Here is a 19,855-nt window from a genome sequence, read left to right as displayed (position 1 = left end):
CAAGTCGCTTAAACTTTGTGATGCTGAACTTCTTCATCCGTAAAAAGAGAATGAAAATAACACTTCTCACCCTGTTGTTGTGAGGGTCAAATAAGGTCATTTATATAAATTACTTTGCAAACCTTAATGCATATGTAAAAGTGAGCTGTTGGCATTATTGCATAGTTATTATTGAGCCCCAATAGAATTGACAGCGTGATGCTTTGCAAATAACAGGTATTTAAGAAATGTTTGTTAAACAGAATGATATTAAATGGGGGGGTTTAGTAGTATTATTTTTCAATTTAAAGGATGGAATCCTTTTTTGCTTTTTTCTTGGTGAATCAAGACCCCGAAGCAGTGGGGAGAGAAGCTTTCCTTTTCTTTTTAGAACCCACAAGAAGGCTTATTCTGGGCTTATGGGGTGGGTTCAAAAAAGGTCAAGTTCGGGCCAGTTTTTATTTGTGTGGTCCTGCAAGAACCTTCTCTATCTTTTGGCACATGTGATTTTCTTTTTGTCTCCTAAAACTGAAGCATCTTGTTTTCATTTACAGAGACGGATCTTAGATGGAAGCCTTGGATTTGCTGCGGGGGTAAGTAGAATCTGGTGGGAGAAATGTGAATCTGGACACAGTTTATTTATGACAGTTCTCTTCTCTGGGCATTGCTAGTCTCTGTCCCCATGTGACCAAAATGCTTCCTTGAATTAGTGGCTTTCTGTGTAGTGGCTGCTCATGTTAGTGCATGCAGAACTTGGTTTCCTGTTCCATAAATACTTCTTCATGGCACTGCGTATGGTGACTGTCAGGTGGCATTTCAGTAGCTATTTCAAAGGCTGTCTGCTGCAGCTGGCTAATGTGGCATGTCTGACAGCTCCCCACTGGAAGTGGACTCAAGGGGTCATGTGATCCATCTTTGTGCTTCTCAGGAAGAATGGAGCCAGGTACACTAGTGTCCTTTTCCAATTTGGGTCAAACTTTATGTTGCTTTTGGTAAGAGGTCATTGTAACATGCGGAGTATAGATAAGGTTTGGTAATCTTTTCAGATGAAATCACAGCCTGAATAAGTGAGTGTCTGGGCATGGAACATCTTAGAAGTCATTTCACAAAAGCATTCACTGGACCAGTGAGTGCATCACCAGGTCATTTTAGCTGTAGTGTCTAAAAAGCTGTAATCTCTGGTCTTTGAAGTAGGCTTGCAGAAATAGATTTTTAAGAGTTTCACACATGAGGCGATTTCCACAGCTGGCCTTGAGTGTTAGTTATAATGACTCCTGAGTAAAAAGGATTTCGTGGAAGAGTTCTTACCTCCGAGGCTTCTAAGGCTGAGCTAGAGGAATCCAGTAGTGGAATGGCAATGGGCCTGGTCTAGAAGCAGATTGTTGCAAAGACTTGGCTGGGGTAAGATGAACCAACCAGAATTTTCTACCGCAGTCACTCTTACCTAGAAAAATTTGTATGGCAAGCCTAATATAGTGAGTAGATAAAAGGCCAGGACTAGATTCAGGAAGACCTGGGTTTACATCTTGTTTCTGATACAAGACTGTACCCTAGAGAGAGGGTTAGACTCCAGAGGCATAAAACCATGTAACCTAGTCATCTCTCAAAGACAAATTGCTGATATGCATCAGTGGAAGGAGGGTCCATGTTGAGGGTTCTCTGCATAGATAAAATCATAGATCTAGACCAAAAAAGAATGACTGATTCATTAGTTAGAGATGGTTGGTTGTAGATCTAGTCATACCTGTTTATCAGATGTCTTATGCATACTTAGAATAGAATTGAAGCAATTTATGGCATTTATAAAGTCAGTCCATAAAGTTCTGCTGTTGGATTGCATAATTTTGACAAATGAATTTCAGGGAACTTTTAGTGCTTTGTAATGAGTAGTAGGCACTTAACAAATATATTATTATTGAATTCAGTTGAATTATTTTTAAGGCATTTGATTATGAGCATATTGTGGTGAGTTTGATTTTTGCCAGAAATAGCAATTATAATAAGTTTACAGAGTAAAAACAAAGTTACAAATTAAATAAAATGAACAAAAATCTATTTTCTTTCCTTCCTACTCTTCCCCTTTGAAAAACAAGAAAAACAAAACCCTTTAACAAATCAATCAGTCAACATTTATTAAGCACCCTACTATGTGTCTGGTCAAGTGCTAAGCACTGGGAATACAAAGAAAGGTAAAAACAGTTCCTACCCTCAAGGAGCTTACAGTCTGCTGGGGAAGACAGCATGCAAGGGGCAGCTAGGTGTCTCAGTGGATAGAGCACCGGCCCTGAAGTCAGGAGGACCTGAGTTCAAATTTGGTCTCAGACCAAACACTTGACGCTTACTAGCTGTGTGACCCTGGGCAAGTCACTTAACCCCAATTGCCTTTAAAAGAGAGAGAGAGAGAGAGAGAGAGAGAGAGAGAGAGAGAGAGAGAGAGAGAGAGAGAGAGAGAGAGAGAGAGAGAGAGAGAGAGAGAGAGAGAGAGAAGACAACATGCAAACAAGAATGTACAAATATGATGTATCCCAAATAAATTGGAGGCAATCTCCCAGAAAAGGCATGAGTGTTAAAGAGAGACTGGGACAGGTTTCTTGCAAAAGGTGGGATTTTAGCTGAAATTTCAAGGAAAGTCAGGGAAGCCAGATGGTGAAGACAAGGAGGGAGAGCATTTCAGGCCTGGAGGGCAGCCAGTAAAAAGGAACAGTTGGGAGATGGAGTGTCCAGAGCAAGGATGCTAGCATCACTGGATCCCAGAGTACATCTGCATGTTAAAAAGCGTAAGAAGTTTGGAAGAGTAGAAGCAGAGGGACTGTGGAAACAGGACTAAGTATAGATGCCTCATTCTACACCTCGAGTCCAGCACTTCTTTGCCAGGCGGTAGCTCACGTTTCACGATTGATTCTGGATCAATCAGTCAAAAGCGAATGAAATTAAAAAAATTATTAAGAACCTGCTATATGCTAGGTACTAGGCTAAGGGAGATATAGAGGCAAAAGTGAAGTATCCCCTGTCCTTAAGGAGCTTACAGCCTAACTGGTGGACATGACATGTACACATATAGATATCTACAAAGTAGGTGCTGGATAATTTTATAGGGATGGCAGTAGGAGCTGAGAGGATCAGGAAACACTGCACGTAGAAGTGGCATTTGAGCTGAACCTTCAAGGAATCTTCTGCTTCTGAGATGTGGAGGTGAGAAGGGAGTGCATTCTAACCATGGGGGATAGTCATGCGAAGGCAGAGAAAAGAGAGATGGAGCGCTATGGATGAGGGGGCCAATTTGGGTGGACTGTAATGTACGGCAAGAGATAGAGTGTATAATATAGTTGGGATGGTAGGTTGGGGCCAGTTTGTGAAGGGCTTTAAATGCTAAACAAAGGAGTCTGTGTTTAATCTTTGAAATAATGAAGCTACTGGAGCTTACTGAGGAGGGGATAGAGCTGCTCCTTAGGAAAACCACTTTGGCAGCTGGATTGGGGATGGATTTGAGTGGGAAGAGACTGGAGGCAGAAGGCCAATTAGGAGGTTATTGACAAGAGCTTGGTCTACAGTGGTGGCTGTGTGAATGAAGAGTAGGGCATAGATGGGAGAGATGTGGAGATAGAGACATAATGTATGGGTTATTAAATGGGTATGTGGGATGAGAGAGTGTGGAGCCCAGGGTGACCCTTAGGCTGTGAAACTGGGTGTCTGGAAGGGTACTTTATATAGTAACAGAGAGGTTTGTAAGATGGGCATGTTTTTAGGGAAACATAATTAGTCCTGTTTTGGACAGACTGAGTTTCAGTAGCTTACAGGGCATCAATTTTTAAATGTCCAGTATTCAGTAGGTGATGTAGGATCAGCCCTGGGGGAAAAGACTAAGATTGGATCCATAGATCTATAGGGTACTCTGTATAGGGATGTTAATTAACTTAGTGTGAGCTGATGAGATAGTAAAGATAGAGAGTATAGTAAAAGAGGAGAATGAGGTCCAGACTCCAGGGCCTTGGGTAAACCTAAATTTAGGAGCAGTGATATGGATGAAGATCCAGCAAAGGATACTGGAAAGGAGCAGTCAGACAGGGGGGAGGGAAACTAGACAGTGCCATGAAAACTTAGAAGAGAGGTATCGAGGAAGAGAGGATAGTCAGAACTGGCAGACGCTGCAGAAAAGTCAAGAAAGGTGAGAATTAAGGAAAAAGCCTTCAAATGGGTGACCTTGGAGAGAGCAGTTTAAATTGGATGATGAAGATGGAGGCTAGATTACCAAGGATTAAAGAGTGAATGAGGAGAGAAGAAACTGAGGCAACCAGTGTAGACATTTTTTTTCCTTAGGAGTTTGCCAACTATTCTCTCCAAAGTTACCAATGATCACCTATTGTGAAAGACCTAATCGCTATGCTACTTTCACCGATGCTACCTTCATGGATACAGATAGGTATCTTAAGTTGTTAGAGTTGCCTAGGTTGACTGACTTGCACACGGTCACATATCCAGCATGTCAGGAGTGTTCCACTCTTCTTGACACTGAGATCGGTTTTTCATCTACAACACTTTACTTCCTCTCTTTGGCTCCTATATATTTTGGGCCAAATAGATGGAGTTTTGTAATAGAGATATCGTTCAAGATATGAATGATCAGAAAAGGAGTTTGGCCTACTTTGTTACAGAGAGATACGGTTATCTCTGCATCAGTATCCCCAAAATATCAAAAGACTCGGTGGAAGGAGGGGAAGAAATTGGCAAGAATAGCACAAGATGAGATGGCTGTAATCTTCATTGTTAGTGGTTGTGCTCATGATCAGAAAAATATATTTAGGTGTGATAGTTATCCAGTGGCTGATAATTGTCTCTTTTTTTGGAAGTCTGATTGTTTGGGATAGATGACGGGATTTTTTTCCCAAGTTTTTTAAACTGTCAGTCCGATCACAGTATAGAATTGTATGATACCTTAGAGATCACCAATGCTTTATTTTACGGAGGAGGAAACTGAAGCTTAGGGAGGAAATGTGACCTGCCCCTTGCGATGGGATTAGATTTGTTAGGTTTGACTTCAGAGGATACAACTAGGACCAGTGTTTGGAAGTTGAAAGGAGGGAGATACTAGAATAGCATATGGGAGGATTACCAGTTAATCAAAACTGTTCAGAAATGGAATGCATTGGCACATAGGGAGTTCCCCTTTACTGGTGGGGGGTGTGTGTGTGTGTGTGTGTGTGTGTGTGTGTGTTCTAATGCTTTCTTGAAAAACATTTTCTTTTATTATTATGAAATTGACAAACACTAACATTTCTTTATATAAAGATGGACAAAAAAGAGAAGATTGTATGTGATACCATAAATCTCTTATTATGTACAGCTTTTAAAATAAAAGTAGATTTTAAATTTAGCTTGATAGTTCCAGTACTGCCATGCTTGTCTGTGACTCCTTCATAATTTTCTTTCTCTCTTATCTTTGTATTTTTAAAATGTTTCATGGACCCTCTTTTTTTGGTTATCTTCTTTTTTTGGTATCACTATCACTCTCCATACTTTCACCTATAACTTCTTTCCCCGGCTTCCTTCCTCTTCATTCCTCCTTTTTCTATGCCTCCCCCACCCCCCTAAAAAAAGCCCTCCCTTAATACCAATTGGTATAACTCAAGCAAAATCAATCCACAATTGGCCATGTGTGAAAATGGTTGTCTCATGCACCTGTGTACCAAGAGGTGGGAAACATGATTTATCTTCAGTATTCTGGAGTAATGATTGATAATTGTATTGACCAGAGCCCTGAAATCTTTGAAGGTTGTTTTCCTTTACATTATCATGATCATTGTGCAGGCTGTTCTCAGCCAGTCAGTTAAATCGGTTTGCCAACAAGCATTGATGAAGTTTGTACTTTCTTTACAAACTTTCTGCTCACTATCTTTCCCAGAAGTCCTACTCTCCATCTTCAAGTGGAGGACCACTTGTAGGTAATGTTGTACAAGGGATGAGCAGCTGATTGCCAAAGTTCCTCTCTACTTTGGAATTCCGTGATTCTTTGTTCTGTGTGGTGAATAATTGTCCAAGGTTGGTACAAACCAGTTAGGAAATCTTAGGATAACTACCTTAGGGTGACGAAGATTTCTCTGGTGACTTTCTTGGACAGAGTGTTATAGTGAAATATTTAATTTTGTCTGGTAACTAGAACAGTAGTGTAGTGGGTGGAGGGCTGGCCTTGGAACCATGAAGAACTTGGTTCAGTCCTGTTTCTGACACAGCCACCTTTACATCCTGGATAACTCCCTCAGCCACAAAGGCAGTTCTCTAAGACTCTGTGTTACAGAGAAGTTGCTGAACTGTTATCAGTGGAGGGAGTTTTCACCCATTCATTCCCCATGTCAGTGAAATTATAGTGGCACCCTACCTTCCCCACCCCAAACTGGAACCCACTAAGAGAAATTTGTTGTGTTAGTTTTTTTGGCTTTTAATTAGAAGCCAGTTGTTGTTTGTTGAGTCGTTTCCATTGTATCTGACTCTTTGTGACCCCATTTGGGGTTTTCTTGGCAAAGACATTGGAGTGGTTTGCCATTTCCTTCTCCAGTTCATTTTACAGATGACGAAACTGAGTCAGAGAGGGTTAAGTGACTTGCCCAGCATCACATAGCTAGTAAATGAGGCTGGGATTTGAACTCATGAAGATGAATCTTTCTATTCCAAGCCTAGTGCTTTATCCGTTGCTGCCACTTAGCTGCCCCAATTAGAGGCCAAAAGTTTTTCTAATTAGAAATCAAGTTTTTGGCTTCTAATTCTAATAGAGTCTCCTAAAAACCTTACTATTGTGCATCAGTTAGGGTTCTAACTGTTCAGGCCACACAATATGAGGTCCCAGAACCAACTTTCATTTCCTCCCAGTATGGCTAATCCTAATTCTTTCCACTGTTATTTAGGAAATTCTTCCTTTTTCCTTTTTCAGAATTAACTTACGTGATGTTTACTATGGGATTAAACTTTAGGTGGAGCTTCTGCATGATGGACAGGTTTCTAAGACAGCTATGTCAATGCCATCCTTCTCCCACTTGGCCTGTTTAATTCCTTGATGGTATTTGACAATACAGCTCAGATGCTTCCATCTCTGAAACTCCACTCGCCCCGGCTGGGCAACAATGGCCCCCCTCCTGGCACTAACAGCTGCACTTTTGCATCCCCTTACACGAATGTCCTTATCATGTAAAGTGACCTATTGGAGCTATTGTGTGGGTGTCTTTTCCTCACCTAGGCTGTCAACTGTGTGACACTAGAGACCCAGTCTTACCTGACTTTGTACTGTGTTCTGCCTTCAAGAGGGGCTTATCTTTTGGTTAATCAAGGTACTTTGAAGGGGTGAAGTGAGCAGTTTGGAACTATTCAGAAATGCTCCTGGTGGCAGAAGCGAAGTCGCACCAATGATCAGATTTCCCTTCCTAGTTGACTTCTAGCCAGCACATCTTTTAGAAGAAGGAGGCCTTTAGGGGCACCCCGAGTGCCAGTCTTCGTGATATTGATGTCTTTTAATTCCTTCACCAAGTTACAAGCTCTTGATGACAGGTGAAAGTGAAGAAGCTGACAGTCTCCTGGCCCCCTTGCTGATTTCAGAGAGTTTAAATTCCAGAGGCCTCCTGTTCTGTCTGCTTCCTGGAAACTGATTGACACAAGGGTACAAGTTTGAGGAAGCTCAAACTTGACTAATTATGACTCCCTACCCAGGAAAAGTACTTGGTGTTTTCCATAGTTTGTAAAGAATCTGTTTGGGCACTAAACTCTCTCCCAGTACAAGTAAATTTTGGGAAACTTTTTTTAAAAAGTTAAAAAAAACACACATATGTTGCTATTTCTTGCTAGTATCACAGCCCTTTCCATATGCCCCTCTATAAAACACTCCCTGGTAACAACAAACTATAGCTCGTTGACCAGCATTGATTGCATCTGACGGTGTGTGCCCCATTCCACGGCTGTAGACTACCCCTCTCCCCCCTCACCAAGAAAAGGAAGGTTGGTGTGTTTTACTCAGTCCTCTGGAGTCAAGAATGCATAATGCATCTGATGTCTTTTCGTGTTGTTTTCTTTTACATTGTTGTAATTGGGTGTAGTCTTCTTTTGGTTCACTCTGACTCAGTTCAATCAAGTCTTTCCAAATTTCTCTGAATTCATTTCATTTCATTTAAGACATTCTCATTTCTTATGATGAACTAATTCTGTTACATTCATATTCTACAGGTTGTTCAGCCATTTTCCAGGAAATTGACAGCCACTTTATTTCTAGTTTTTTTCTATCACAAAAAGTGTTGCTATGAATATTTAGGATATTTGGGAATTTTCCCTCTGCCTGTGATCTTCTTGTGGCATATGCCCAGTAGTAGGAATGGTAAGTCAAAAGCTTAGAGACTTTTTTCCAAAAGCTGCTAATTGATTCCTACAATTGGTGTGCTTGTACTCCTTGTCAAACTGATTTTTCAAGTTCTTCTATAGTAGTAGTAGTTAGAGGGTCCCAAACATTTGCAGGGCTCAAGTTTTAGAAACATTGGATGAAGTGCAAGCATGAGTGTGGATGAGATTGCTTATCTGTTTACTGTGGGGTAAAATGGTCTGGATAAATTGTTGAAAGGTGGTTTTCAGGATTTGGATCTCAGTTTTTAGGTCAGTGGATATGGAAGTAGTCATTCACTTATTTCTTATTCCTTTTGAATGAGTGTTGAGTACAGCATCTGAGAATGAGCACCTGCTTTGAAGGGAAAGGATTTTGTCCCTTGGACCAGGTTTCATACAAACAGAAGAATATTTGTTTTCCAATCCCATGAGATTTCAAGAGAGCAGCTTAGACTGTCAGTCCAGATTTCCATCTGTGTTCTTAATATATCCCTTGTGGGCCCTGTCAAAGCCTTTATGCCCCTCTCATGGATTTCCTGATAGTTTCTACATAACTATTCTTGCTGAGATGGTTGTTTGATAGTTGTTTATACTTAAATTGTCTGTAGGAGGGATCTCTGTTTTGAGGTAATGCTAAGGTAATGGCTTGACAGTCTGTTATTTGTGCAGGGGATGTCATTAATGGCTGAACTGTAGATTTGGAATTTGTTTTAAAGTCTGAAGGGTACAGTTACAGCAACTTTCTAGATAAGGCAGTAAGACGAGCTAGTTGCTTTATAGCAAGGAAAGTCCTGAACAAGTTAATTAGGTTGGTTTTTTTTTTCCTCAAAAGATTCTTCAAGTAGTTCACTTAACCCTTTCACTTGGTGATTGACCAGGAATCTTTGCAGCTAATTAAACAGTGATTCAAACCCCTAATTCAGGTCTAGTTGCTTTGTTATCCTTCCTTTGAGAATTCGTATGGCTAGATTTGAAATTTACTTTAAGTATTAATAGGAAAATTAAGTTGGGGATGGGGAATTGAGGGAGCAGGATGGCACAATGTTTCTCTTTCCCCCCCACAGATCATTGCTTTTTTTAAAAAAAATATTAATTCTATATTTTGTTCCTGACTTGTATTCCCTCCCCTAAATTCAATTCTCCGTTATGAAAAAAAGAATAACAGTTAAATAAAATAGGTGGACTATATGGTTGCATCTGACAGCATCCCCAGCGTTTAGCGCCTGTAGTTCTTCACCTCCTCTGATGAGAGGTGGGAAGTGTGTTTCAGCCTCTAGTCTCTAGGACTAAGATTGATCAGTACAATTTATTTTAATTGGGCTGCCTTTTAATTAATGTTTTTGTCAACATTGTAGCAGTCATTGTGTATATTGTCCTGGTTCATGATTTTATTTGGCTTAGCTTCACTTTCTCGAAGTTTTTGCCATGTTTCTTTAAGTTCTTCACCTGTATCTTGTGGCTCAATAGTATTTTATTACGTATATGTTCCCTAATTTACTCAGCCATCTCCAGTAGAGGGTCAGCTACGTTATTTCTAGTGTCTGAGTATAGTGTTTTTAAAAACACAGGTAGCCATTATTTCCTACTTAGAATCATAGAATGTATACGTGAGGTGACAGAGACCTAGAGGAGTTATTATGCAGCCTTAAAACATTATTTAAATGTGAATTATTATTAGTAGTGTGATTATCCAAGGTCACTTGGGGCCACCCCCAGTGCTTGGCACAGAGTAAGCACTTAATAAATGCTTACAAAGTAAGCTTGTGTTAACATTTCTAAGTAAGCACTTCTGTATTGACTGTCTGACAGAGCCTGTGTTTTCCCCTGGGCTTCCCACCACCTTAATTCTTTAAGGCATAGAGTTGTTAACCTGGATCTTGAACTTGTTTTTAAAAAAATATTTTGATGACTGTGTCTCAGTGTAATTGGTTTCCTTTGCAATGCTATATATTTTATCTTATGCATTTAGAAACGTTATTCTGAGAAGAGGGCCACAGCCTTCCCCAGACTCCTGCTCAAGGGGTCCACAACACAAAAAGCTCTTCAGAACCCCTGAGCTAAGGTTTATGAAATAGTTTTTTCCCAACAACCCTGTGAGATAGTAGGTTGTTCACGAGTTAGCTCCATGTATCTGGGGGAGATATGGTTGTGATGGTTTTGATGTTTTGAGATTTTAATTCTTCCTTGTTAAAGAGTCGTAGAATCATGGCAACTCAGAATTAGAATAAACCCTAGATGACCTGATATACAGCCAGCTCCTTCTTGATATTATAAATTCTTTGTTGTTAAAGAAAAATAGCTGGATTGAACTCATTAGTGTGAATAATGAGTCCCGTGAAGTAGTCATGGGAATTAGAAAATTCCACTATGTAAAGTTATAATTATATGTAAAATATGATAATTAGTTCCAGCTATATGGAAATATGTAGTATGATGAATTTGAATAAGGAGATCACTTCAGTGGATTGTTACTTGCACTAACTGGGACCTAGGCTTCCTAAAGCCCTTTAGCTCAGACTTGGTCATTTTTTCTTTTGGTACCTAGGCTGATGGAGAAATCCGGACAGCTACAGTCAATGTGCCTAGAGTCTTGAGGCCAGAAAAGATCATCTTCTCCTTTTCCACTTCCCCGACTCTACTTCCATGGCCCCATAACTCATTCTGGGACTTGGAAAAGTGAGAGTTTGACTGCAAAGCTGATTAGTGTAATAAAAGAGGTTGGCATGATTAATTATTTTGTATTGATTATTCATTTCCACCTGGCAGATTATAATGTTGGATGAACTCCAGCTGTGGGGGGCAAATGAGCAGGGATTTTATGATTCTGTGGGAGGCAGGTTTGGGCTAAGTATGACCATAAGACCCTGAAAAAGGAAGAAAGCCTACCAGTTAGGGAAATCCACCTCTAGGCAAGAAAGAACAATTCATTACATGTTATTTAATGCCATGGAGAGTTTCCTCAGAGATGTAATTTTCACAAAAAGGTTTTGGCTGAGGTTGCTTTGTGCAGCAAATGGAGAATTATGTTTTCTCTTAATAACTTGTTCACTGTTGGAAGTTAATGATGTACTTTAATAATAATAGTCGCCAAGTCTGTATGAAGGGTGGTCACCAGCTGTTCTCCCATTCTAGCAAGGAGAGAACAAGAAGAAATGCACTTAGCTAGTATTTTTATAATGCTTTGAGGTTAGCAAAGCAATTTACAAATGTTATGTATCATTTGATCCTCACAACAACCCTGGGAGGTAAGTGTTATTATTGCCCCCGTTTTACAGGTGGCTGAGAGAAGTTAAGTGACTTCCCCAGGGTCACAGGCAGGATTTGAATTCAGTTCTTCATGATCTGAAGACCAGTACTCTACATTGTACCCGCTTCACAATAGAATGAGATCTAGGTCTGGCAGGAGGGAGAACTTGCAGCTAGGGAGGGCACTTATATATTGAAATGTGTTAGCCAGAAGTTATTGTTAGAGAGGCAGAGAGACAGAGCAAAGTTGGGGGGGGGCACTAGGCTTGCCAGAAATCTTGGCGGGTGCACTGACAGCCCTATAAACCCCAGATTGGGGAATTATTAGATATTTTCACCTCTGCTGCCTCCTCATTGGCTGAAGAATAGGACCACAGGCTGAGACTTATGAAGCTTGCTCGCTGTGTTGGAGGAGGGAGATATTTTAAAAGTCTACTTAGTTGAATTGTGTGGCATTTCCAGACGAATAGAACACATCATGATAAATTTTGTTAAGGCTTGGCCTAATAATGTTAGTGCTTTGTTTCTCTATGTTCTGGCTTTCTTCCTTGTAGGGTGGCAGGAATCCAAGCTGCCCTTAGCAGACCTCAGAGGAATGCGGAGGGTGAAGTCTGGGACACCTATTCAATACTTTGCCCAATGGGGAAAGGGAGATACCATGCATATCACTCCCAGGCAGGGTCAGAATGCCCCAGGGCACTGTGGGTTGTTTGCCTCCTGTCAAGGAGCGGTTTCTTACAAGGGTTGGGCATCCCCAGGACTTGCTTTGTGGATGGAGGGCTTCCTGCACTGTGGGCAGACGTGGATCAACAAGAGGAATGTGTCTGGTAAGCTGGGAGCCCTGGCCTGCCTTTGGCAGAGTGGAACGGGTTGGTCTCCGAACCGCTTCCTTTGTACTCTCCAGCTCAGCAGAATAGTATAAAGAAGGACTGATGAATGTATCCTCTGGATAGACTGTGCTTCTAACTAGCCTCGTGCCAGCTTCTGTTGTGTCTGGTGGCCCCTTAAATGAGGAAGACTTCCCTCCATTTCTCCTCCGTTCTCATGAGCACAGCCCCCAGTTATACAGCATTCAGTGGTTGAGGTGAAGAGGCCTACGATTTGAGTGGAGAGTTGCTCACATGTAGTTTTTTAAAGCCTCAAAGGACGAAAGTATCTAATGCAGTGCTTTGCATGTCATCATAGCCATCGAATCCAGTCATGCACAGAAGGAATCCCCACTGCCCAGAGGTCTCCATGAGAAGGGAGCCCACCTGCCCTTCAGCCCACTTCTGCATAGTTCTCCTTGTTACAAAAAGTTCCTTCACATCAAGTCTATTTGCCTCTTTCCAGCCTCCCCTCATATTGCCTCATGGGGCCAAACAGAACAAATCTAATTTCTCTTCAGTGTGACAGCCTTCATATAGGTGAAGCCAGATATCATGTTCCCCCTATGGGCCAGACATGCCACGTTCCTTACACTAATTTTGATATGATATGGATTCAAGACTCTCACCATCCTGGTCATCCTCCTGTAGACAGTCTCCAGCTTATTAGTGTCTTTAAATTGTGATGCTCAGAAGCGAACACGATGCCCCAGATGAGGCTTGAGGAAGGTAGAGTACAATGAGACTGTTATTTCTTTGTTAATGAAAGTTTGTCCCTCTTACTGCTGCCTGAGATGGCATTAACTTTATGGCTGCTGTACCACATTGCAGACTTATATTGAGCTTGTAGTCCTCTAAGACCCTCAGCTCTTTTTCAGGGCAGTTTCTTTCAGACTATCCTTCCCCTGTTTTATGCTTGTGAAGTTGATTTTCTTGTACCCAAGTGCAAGACTTTATACTTATCGCTACTGAATTTCATTTTATGAGATTCAGTCCTGCGATTCAGCCCTTGTGTTAGCTCTCTGACTCAAGACAGTTTGGCAGCTCAGGGTTGGTACTGGAATGAATGAAACTTGTAGGGGATTTAACAGCTAACAAAAGAAGGTTTACTTAGCCATAGCATACAAAAGTGCAGAAGATACTCAGCAAGGATATAGCACTTGACTTGGGCAGATGTGGCTTCACCTTTCCCCCTGACTCCCTTACAGAAATGGGTTTGGTCACCAAGGCAGGGTGTGGTGACTTGGGCAGCTGTGGAACATCTGCCAGCCTAAGGGGCACTGACTCTTTGTGGTCTGACCTCTTTTATTCACTTAGATGGCCAGGGAGCCACTTCAGCAGCTCCAGCCTTAATCCTCTGAGCCAGTCATGCCTTGGAGACAGTTTCTTTGCCTTTTAGGGAAAAAAATAAACTATCCTAAGCAAGTTGACCCCCGGTCAATATTTCTTCTATTATGTATGCCATTTGTGCCTTTATTCAAGTTATTGATAAAAAAACGCTAAACAACGTAAGGCTAAGAACAGATTCCTGGGGTCCTCTACTGCAGACCTCTTGCCAAGCTGTCATTAACAGCTAGTCTTTGAGTCCAGCTGTCCAGTCAGCTCTGAATCCACCTTATTGGATTATTTATACCTCTCCATCATCTCCATAGAATAATATGAAATACTTGAGCAAAAGTTCTGCTGAAATCCAGATAAACTATATCAACAGCATTCAGTTCACCTACTAATTAGGAATGCTTTCAGAAAAGGAAATGAGGTTACTTTGGAGTGACCTTTTCTTGATGAAGTCATGCGGGCCCTTGGTTATCGCTGCTTTCCTTCTAGAGATTCATCAGCCATCTTTTTAGTGATGCATTCCAGAGTTTTCCTAGAAGTCAGAGTCAAGCTCACTGATCTGTAATTTGTATGTAGTAAAGTCAGAATCAGAATTTGTTGAGTGCTTGTTCTTCAATGGTCAGTGGGTGATGCTGCATGACAAACCTTAGGGGTATAACCTGTGTGTGTGTGTGAGAGAGAGAGAGACATAGACACACGCAGAGACAGACAGACTTGCTCCTGGGCCCCAGGGTTTCAGAAGACAGGTCTTGATGATTCCAGGCAAGTCTTTTTGCTACTGACCTTGTGTTCCTTACTCTATCTCTGTGTTGGGAAATGAGGTTATTTTGGGAAGGTCAGTTACTTTCTTCCCTCCATGCATTTAAACCTCATGTTCTATGTTAAGAGGAAAGGAAAACTTTCCAGCAGAAGGGGGTTGGGAGATGGGGGGAGACAAAGGGGAGAAGGAACACTTCAATAAGGAGTCAGATTATTATTATTATTGGATTTTTTTCTTTTTAATTTCATGCTTCAAATTTCCAGTGTCATTATAAACTGTGGGAAAGGAAATGATATGTATTATCTTCTCTATGCAATGATAAAAATATAATGTTTGTCTTGGTGGAAAAGCACATGTGCATTCCATTATCCTGCCGAGCTGCTTTGCTGACAGTTTGCTGGTGTACATGCGTGTAATCAGCATTGCTGCCTTTCTTTCTCTTACTGGATATGCCCTTCTCTTCTCCTGCTTACCTCCTTATCTCCCTCCCAAAGGCAATGAAAAATCTCTTTGTAATGTAGCTATCCTCATACTGGTTTTGCCTTTGTTTCCTTCTATTGTTATATAAATGCTGAAGGCCTGGTTAGCCTGTGACCAGAACCAAACCTTTGTTTGGACAAAGGAGTGGAGGATGTTCTGGGCTAGGCTGTGTTCTGGGATGGACCTGACTCTGTCCAGTCTCCTGATGCTTTATGCCCACTATTTGAATAAAATGAGATACTTGTAGGTGATTTAAGAGTTAGCAAAAGGAAATTTACTTCTGCATAGCAGAGGAGGAAGTTTCAACAAAGATATGCATCTAGTGCATTCTAAGTGATGCATCTGAGCAAACTCAGAGTTGTCCATTGTGGTCTGCCAGCCAACTTTCAGAGAGCACTTGGAACTCCTTATGATGTTTATGTACTCAGGGAACTCAGAAGTGATGCCAGTAGCTTGAGTCCCTTTTGAAGAAAAAGTAACCTAACTTGCATGAAGGTGTGGAATTAGAATATTGTTGCCCCCCCTGCAGGCTGTCTTTTCCTTTTTTGCTTTTAGATGCTTTTAAAGCATCTTTTCTTGTTCTTATGTAGGGAAGGGTATATTTGTATATGTTGTAGATGGACAATGAAAACTGAGCAGGAGAGGACTCAGTTCGAAGTAGACGTGAATGCTCTCAAATGATGAGGGACCTTCATATATATTTATATACTTTCTGTAGTAACCTGTGGTTGACTCTTATTTCGTCTAGTGGCTAAGATTTCTTCATTTAATGTCAGTGGAGAGTAGGGGATGGGGGACAGCCCTTGCTATAAGGAAAACTTTGTTGCTGTCCTATGGGTACACAATTACTTTATCAGTCCAGTCTGGGATTTCAAGGAACAGAGATGGAAGATGCAAAACTTATTTTGAGGACAGAGGATATGGACTACTCATGTCTCCTGACCATTATTGCATTGCCGCTCAAGGTCTTTGTATTGATTCTGGTTATAAGAGATGTGGCACACGTGATAATCCTGGGCTAACAATCCTGTCTGGGGCTTTGTGATCTGATTATAAGAGACCCAAGGAAATTAGGGTCAGTAGGGTCAATAAAGGGAGCCTTTTACAAATATACCAGCCAAGACTCTAGTGCCTTTGAAAACAATCTGAGTAGTCCAGATAAGGATAAACACGAGGGTTGGTTGGTTTCCTTTGGTATTTGAGGGTGCACTTAATGGACCCATTAGTCATTCAGGCTGTTTTTGTCTGGGTGGCCCTTTTCCTCCCTCTGTCTCAGTCTAACCAGACTGTGTCAAAGAAATTAGAAGGAAGCTACTTGAGCAGCCACACTGGATGGATGGAAGATGTTAGGTTGGTGTGTTAGACTGCTTCTCTCCATGTGACTCTCCTACCTTCTGTCTCTGTAACTACTCAAGTAAGTCCCAAACACAGTATTGTGCTCAGCAGTCTCTCAGCTAGTCCAGAGTGATATCTCCCTTTGGGTATGTAGCATGCCAGCACAAGGCTGTCTTTTAGGGTGCCACTCAAAGGAATGTTACATAAACTTATATACTAAATTTAATATGCTAATGCCAGTACTGCCCTGCTTGTCTGTGTCCCCTTATGAACTTCCTTCTGCTCATTTTTTGTATAGTTAAAAAAATGTTTTATTGATGTTTTTCTTTCTTTCTATCTTTTTTGACGTCACTGTTTCCTCACATCCAGTGATTCTTCTCGCGTCCCCCCCCCACACCCTGCCTTGTACCAAGTAAGTATAATCAAACAAAAACAATCTCCACAATCTCCCTGTCTGAAAAATGAATGTTTCATTTTGCACTGAAAGATGCTTTCAGCGCATTTGGTTTTTTATCAGAGTTACTTAGAAGGATAGGGCGCCAGCAATCTAAAGCCCATTATTTCTGGAAAACCTGTAGTGTTGGAGAAGTCTTGAACATGCACTTTTCCTGTAGAAGTAACTTCTTTGTTTCTTCCTTGGGAAGTTATATTAGTGAAAATATGGGGAAAGTTGTCTTGGGTTTAGGGAAATCTCTTAGGAAGGTGATGCTGCCCTGGAGTGGGTTGAATCCTGGAAAGTGCACTGGTGAGGGGGGTTCTCAGTTATCCTAGTATTCAAAGTGGGAGAGAGTCTTTCAGGCTCAAATCAGCGTCTGCCTCATCTGGGTGAGTTGGTATCCTTGTATTAGCCCGTGGTCACCATGGTATCGTCTTGTGGGTTATTGATATGGCACAGGTTTCTTTTGTTGAAATCATTCTCTTCTCTGTTCTTCAGGAAAGACCATCTGGGCCCATTGTTATTGATTTAGCTTCTTAATAATCTTTTAAATGCCCAGTGACCTCACTATGGCTATTTACGCAGAAGTGCTTTGGTACAGGGAGACAGTTATGCCTGTCACTTTCTCCATGTCCTGATTCTCAACCTTCTTTTAGGCACTTGCTTCTGTTGGGAGGAGGCACCATTTCTAAACCCCAGTCCAGTTTGGTGGCTCAGAAGCCTAAGCTATTAATTCAAAGTCCTGATTAACCTTTATTTGCTGAGTATTTGTAAACAGTGGAGAAAAATATTAGACCTGTTCAGGGTCTGTGGAGGGGAAAAATTTTGTTCTGAACTCTTCTTAGGACTTTAGCTTTGTTGTTGTGGCAACACACAGTCACTATTTGGTGTGCTAGAAGTCTATTGATAGCAAGGGATAGGATTTTATCAAACTGTCTCTTTAGATGCTGGTTAAACCTACCACCAGAAGCTTTCCCTACACTGAAGATAGGTAAGAAGATAGGACAGCAGAAGACTTTATTCTTGTCTTTCCTCTGCTTGGGATTCTGCTGCTTCAATTATTAGCTGATCTCATGCATGTGAAAAGAACATGGCCTCAGGCAATGAGAGATGACATGGATTTTTAAAAAAAAATTTTGGCCACAGTAGCATACTAAGTCTACAATGACAGAACTAAACAGCCATGATACTCACTAGGAAATTGATTTTATTTTTCTCCTGAGTGGTAATGACAGCAGGACAGTAATTATGTCCTGAGAGTCATTGGTTTCTACTTTTCCCTGGAGTGTGTGTCTTAAGGCCTTGATATGTTTCCATAGGAAAAAAAGCCCCGACAAGAGTGTTTGATGATAGATGTAGCAACATGCTTTCTTTGGAGTGACAAGACCGCAATCCCTAGCTCCTGCTGCCCAGTGGAATTGGATATCTATGGGGCATCAGTGTTGTCTAATAAAAAAGAGTCAGAACTTGCTTTACTTGGGTAGGAAAACACTAAATATCTGATTATGTCCTTTTTGTTAATAAGAACTTACTGAATTTGTTTTGGGAACATGGGCTGTATTGGACCCTACACAGCAAACTAACTTGAGTCTCCCCTCACAGCTGCCACCTTAATTCATGCTCTTATCAATTCTGGACTAGATGATTGCATCCTAAATGGTGTCCTTGCCTCTAGTCTGTGCCTACTTCAGTCCATCCCTCACATTGCTTCCAAAGTAATTTTCTTTAACCCATGTCTGACCATGTGACTGCCCTCCTCAATCAACTCCAGAGGCTTTACGTTGCCTCTTGGGTAAAATATAAACTCTTCTTTAGCTTTTAAAGCTCTACACAGACAGAGCATATAGAAGCAAATGAGCCTAGTAGGCGAGTATTCAATAAATTTAATGACCCTGGCTACTGAAGTAAAGACTATTTGACAAAAACTGCTGGGAAACCTGGAAAGCAATCTGGCAGAAGTTAGGTTTAAGCCAACCCCCTCACACCATTTAACTAGATAAGCTTCAAATGGATATATGGCCTAGACATAAAAGGTCACCTTTTAAACAAATTAGAGGAGCAAGGAAAACAAATCATCTTTCAGATTTATGGATAGAACAGTTTATAACCAAAGGATTGAGAGGAACAGAGAAGATAAAATAAACAACTTTGACTATGTGAAATTAAAAAGTATTTTCACAGAAAAAACTAATGCAGCCAAAACTGTGAGGGAAAGCTAACTAGGGGGAAAAAATCTTTGTAGGAAGTTTCTTTGGTAAAGGTCTCATTTCTGATATCTATATCTATATCTATATCTATATCTATATCTATATCTATATCTATATCTATATCTATATCTATATCTATATCTATATCTATCTATATATGGATAGATATAGATAGATATAGATATATAAGTGTATCTATGTATGTGTATGTGTGTGTGTGTATATATATATATATATGTATACCTATGTATGTATGTATAAAAGGAAATGATTCACATTTCCTGATATTCCTAGAATAAGAATTGCTCTAGTTGCCACCTGATGAAAGGATATGAACAGGCAGTTCTCACTGGAGGTAATCAAAGCTAGCTATTGCCATATGAAAAAATGCTTCAAATCATTAATAATTAGAGAAATGCAAACTAAAGTGATTTTGAGGTTCTGTCTCACACTCACATGGGTAAAGATGACAGAAAAGGAAGATGACAAATGTTGGAGGGACTACAGAAAACAACACATTAATGCACTGTTGCTGGAGCTGTGAATTGGTCCAGCCATTCTGGAAAGCAATTTGGAACTATGCCCCAAATGTTGCTAAACAGTACATACAGTGATACTACTATTAGATATATACCTCAAAGAGATCCAAGAAAGGAGAAAAGGTCCAACGTGAATAAAAATATTTACAGCAGCTTTTTGTGGTAGCAAAGAACTGGAAACTAAAAGTATCCATCAATTGGGGAATGACTGAACAAATTATAGTATTGAAGGTAATGGAACATCATTACGCTGTAAGAAATGGCAAAGGGATGATTTAGAGAAACATAGAAAGACTTGGATGAACCAATGCAGAATG

At 40.7% G+C, this 19,855-nt stretch overlaps 1 protein-coding gene across 5 annotated transcripts in view; it reads left to right on the top strand.

The window, feature by feature from the left end:
* The window catches only part of SLC39A11 (solute carrier family 39 member 11), a 514,219-nt gene that overhangs the window by 32,557 nt on the left and 461,807 nt on the right, over nt 1-19,855 (top strand). For all 5 annotated transcript variants that reach the window (XM_021002501.2, XM_078155890.1, XM_078155891.1 and 2 more), the window contains exon 3: nt 534-572. In XM_021002501.2, coding sequence (XP_020858160.1) covers nt 534-572 — 39 coding nt within the window. The remainder of the gene's footprint in view (nt 1-533; nt 573-19,855) is intronic.

Source organism: Phascolarctos cinereus, unplaced genomic scaffold, assembly GCF_003287225.1.
Source record: "Phascolarctos cinereus isolate Bilbo 61053 unplaced genomic scaffold, phaCin_HiC Scaffold_5;HRSCAF=322, whole genome shotgun sequence".
Classification (NCBI taxonomy): domain Eukaryota; kingdom Metazoa; phylum Chordata; class Mammalia; order Diprotodontia; family Phascolarctidae; genus Phascolarctos; species Phascolarctos cinereus.
This window is presented reverse-complemented; position numbering and strand designations above follow the sequence as displayed.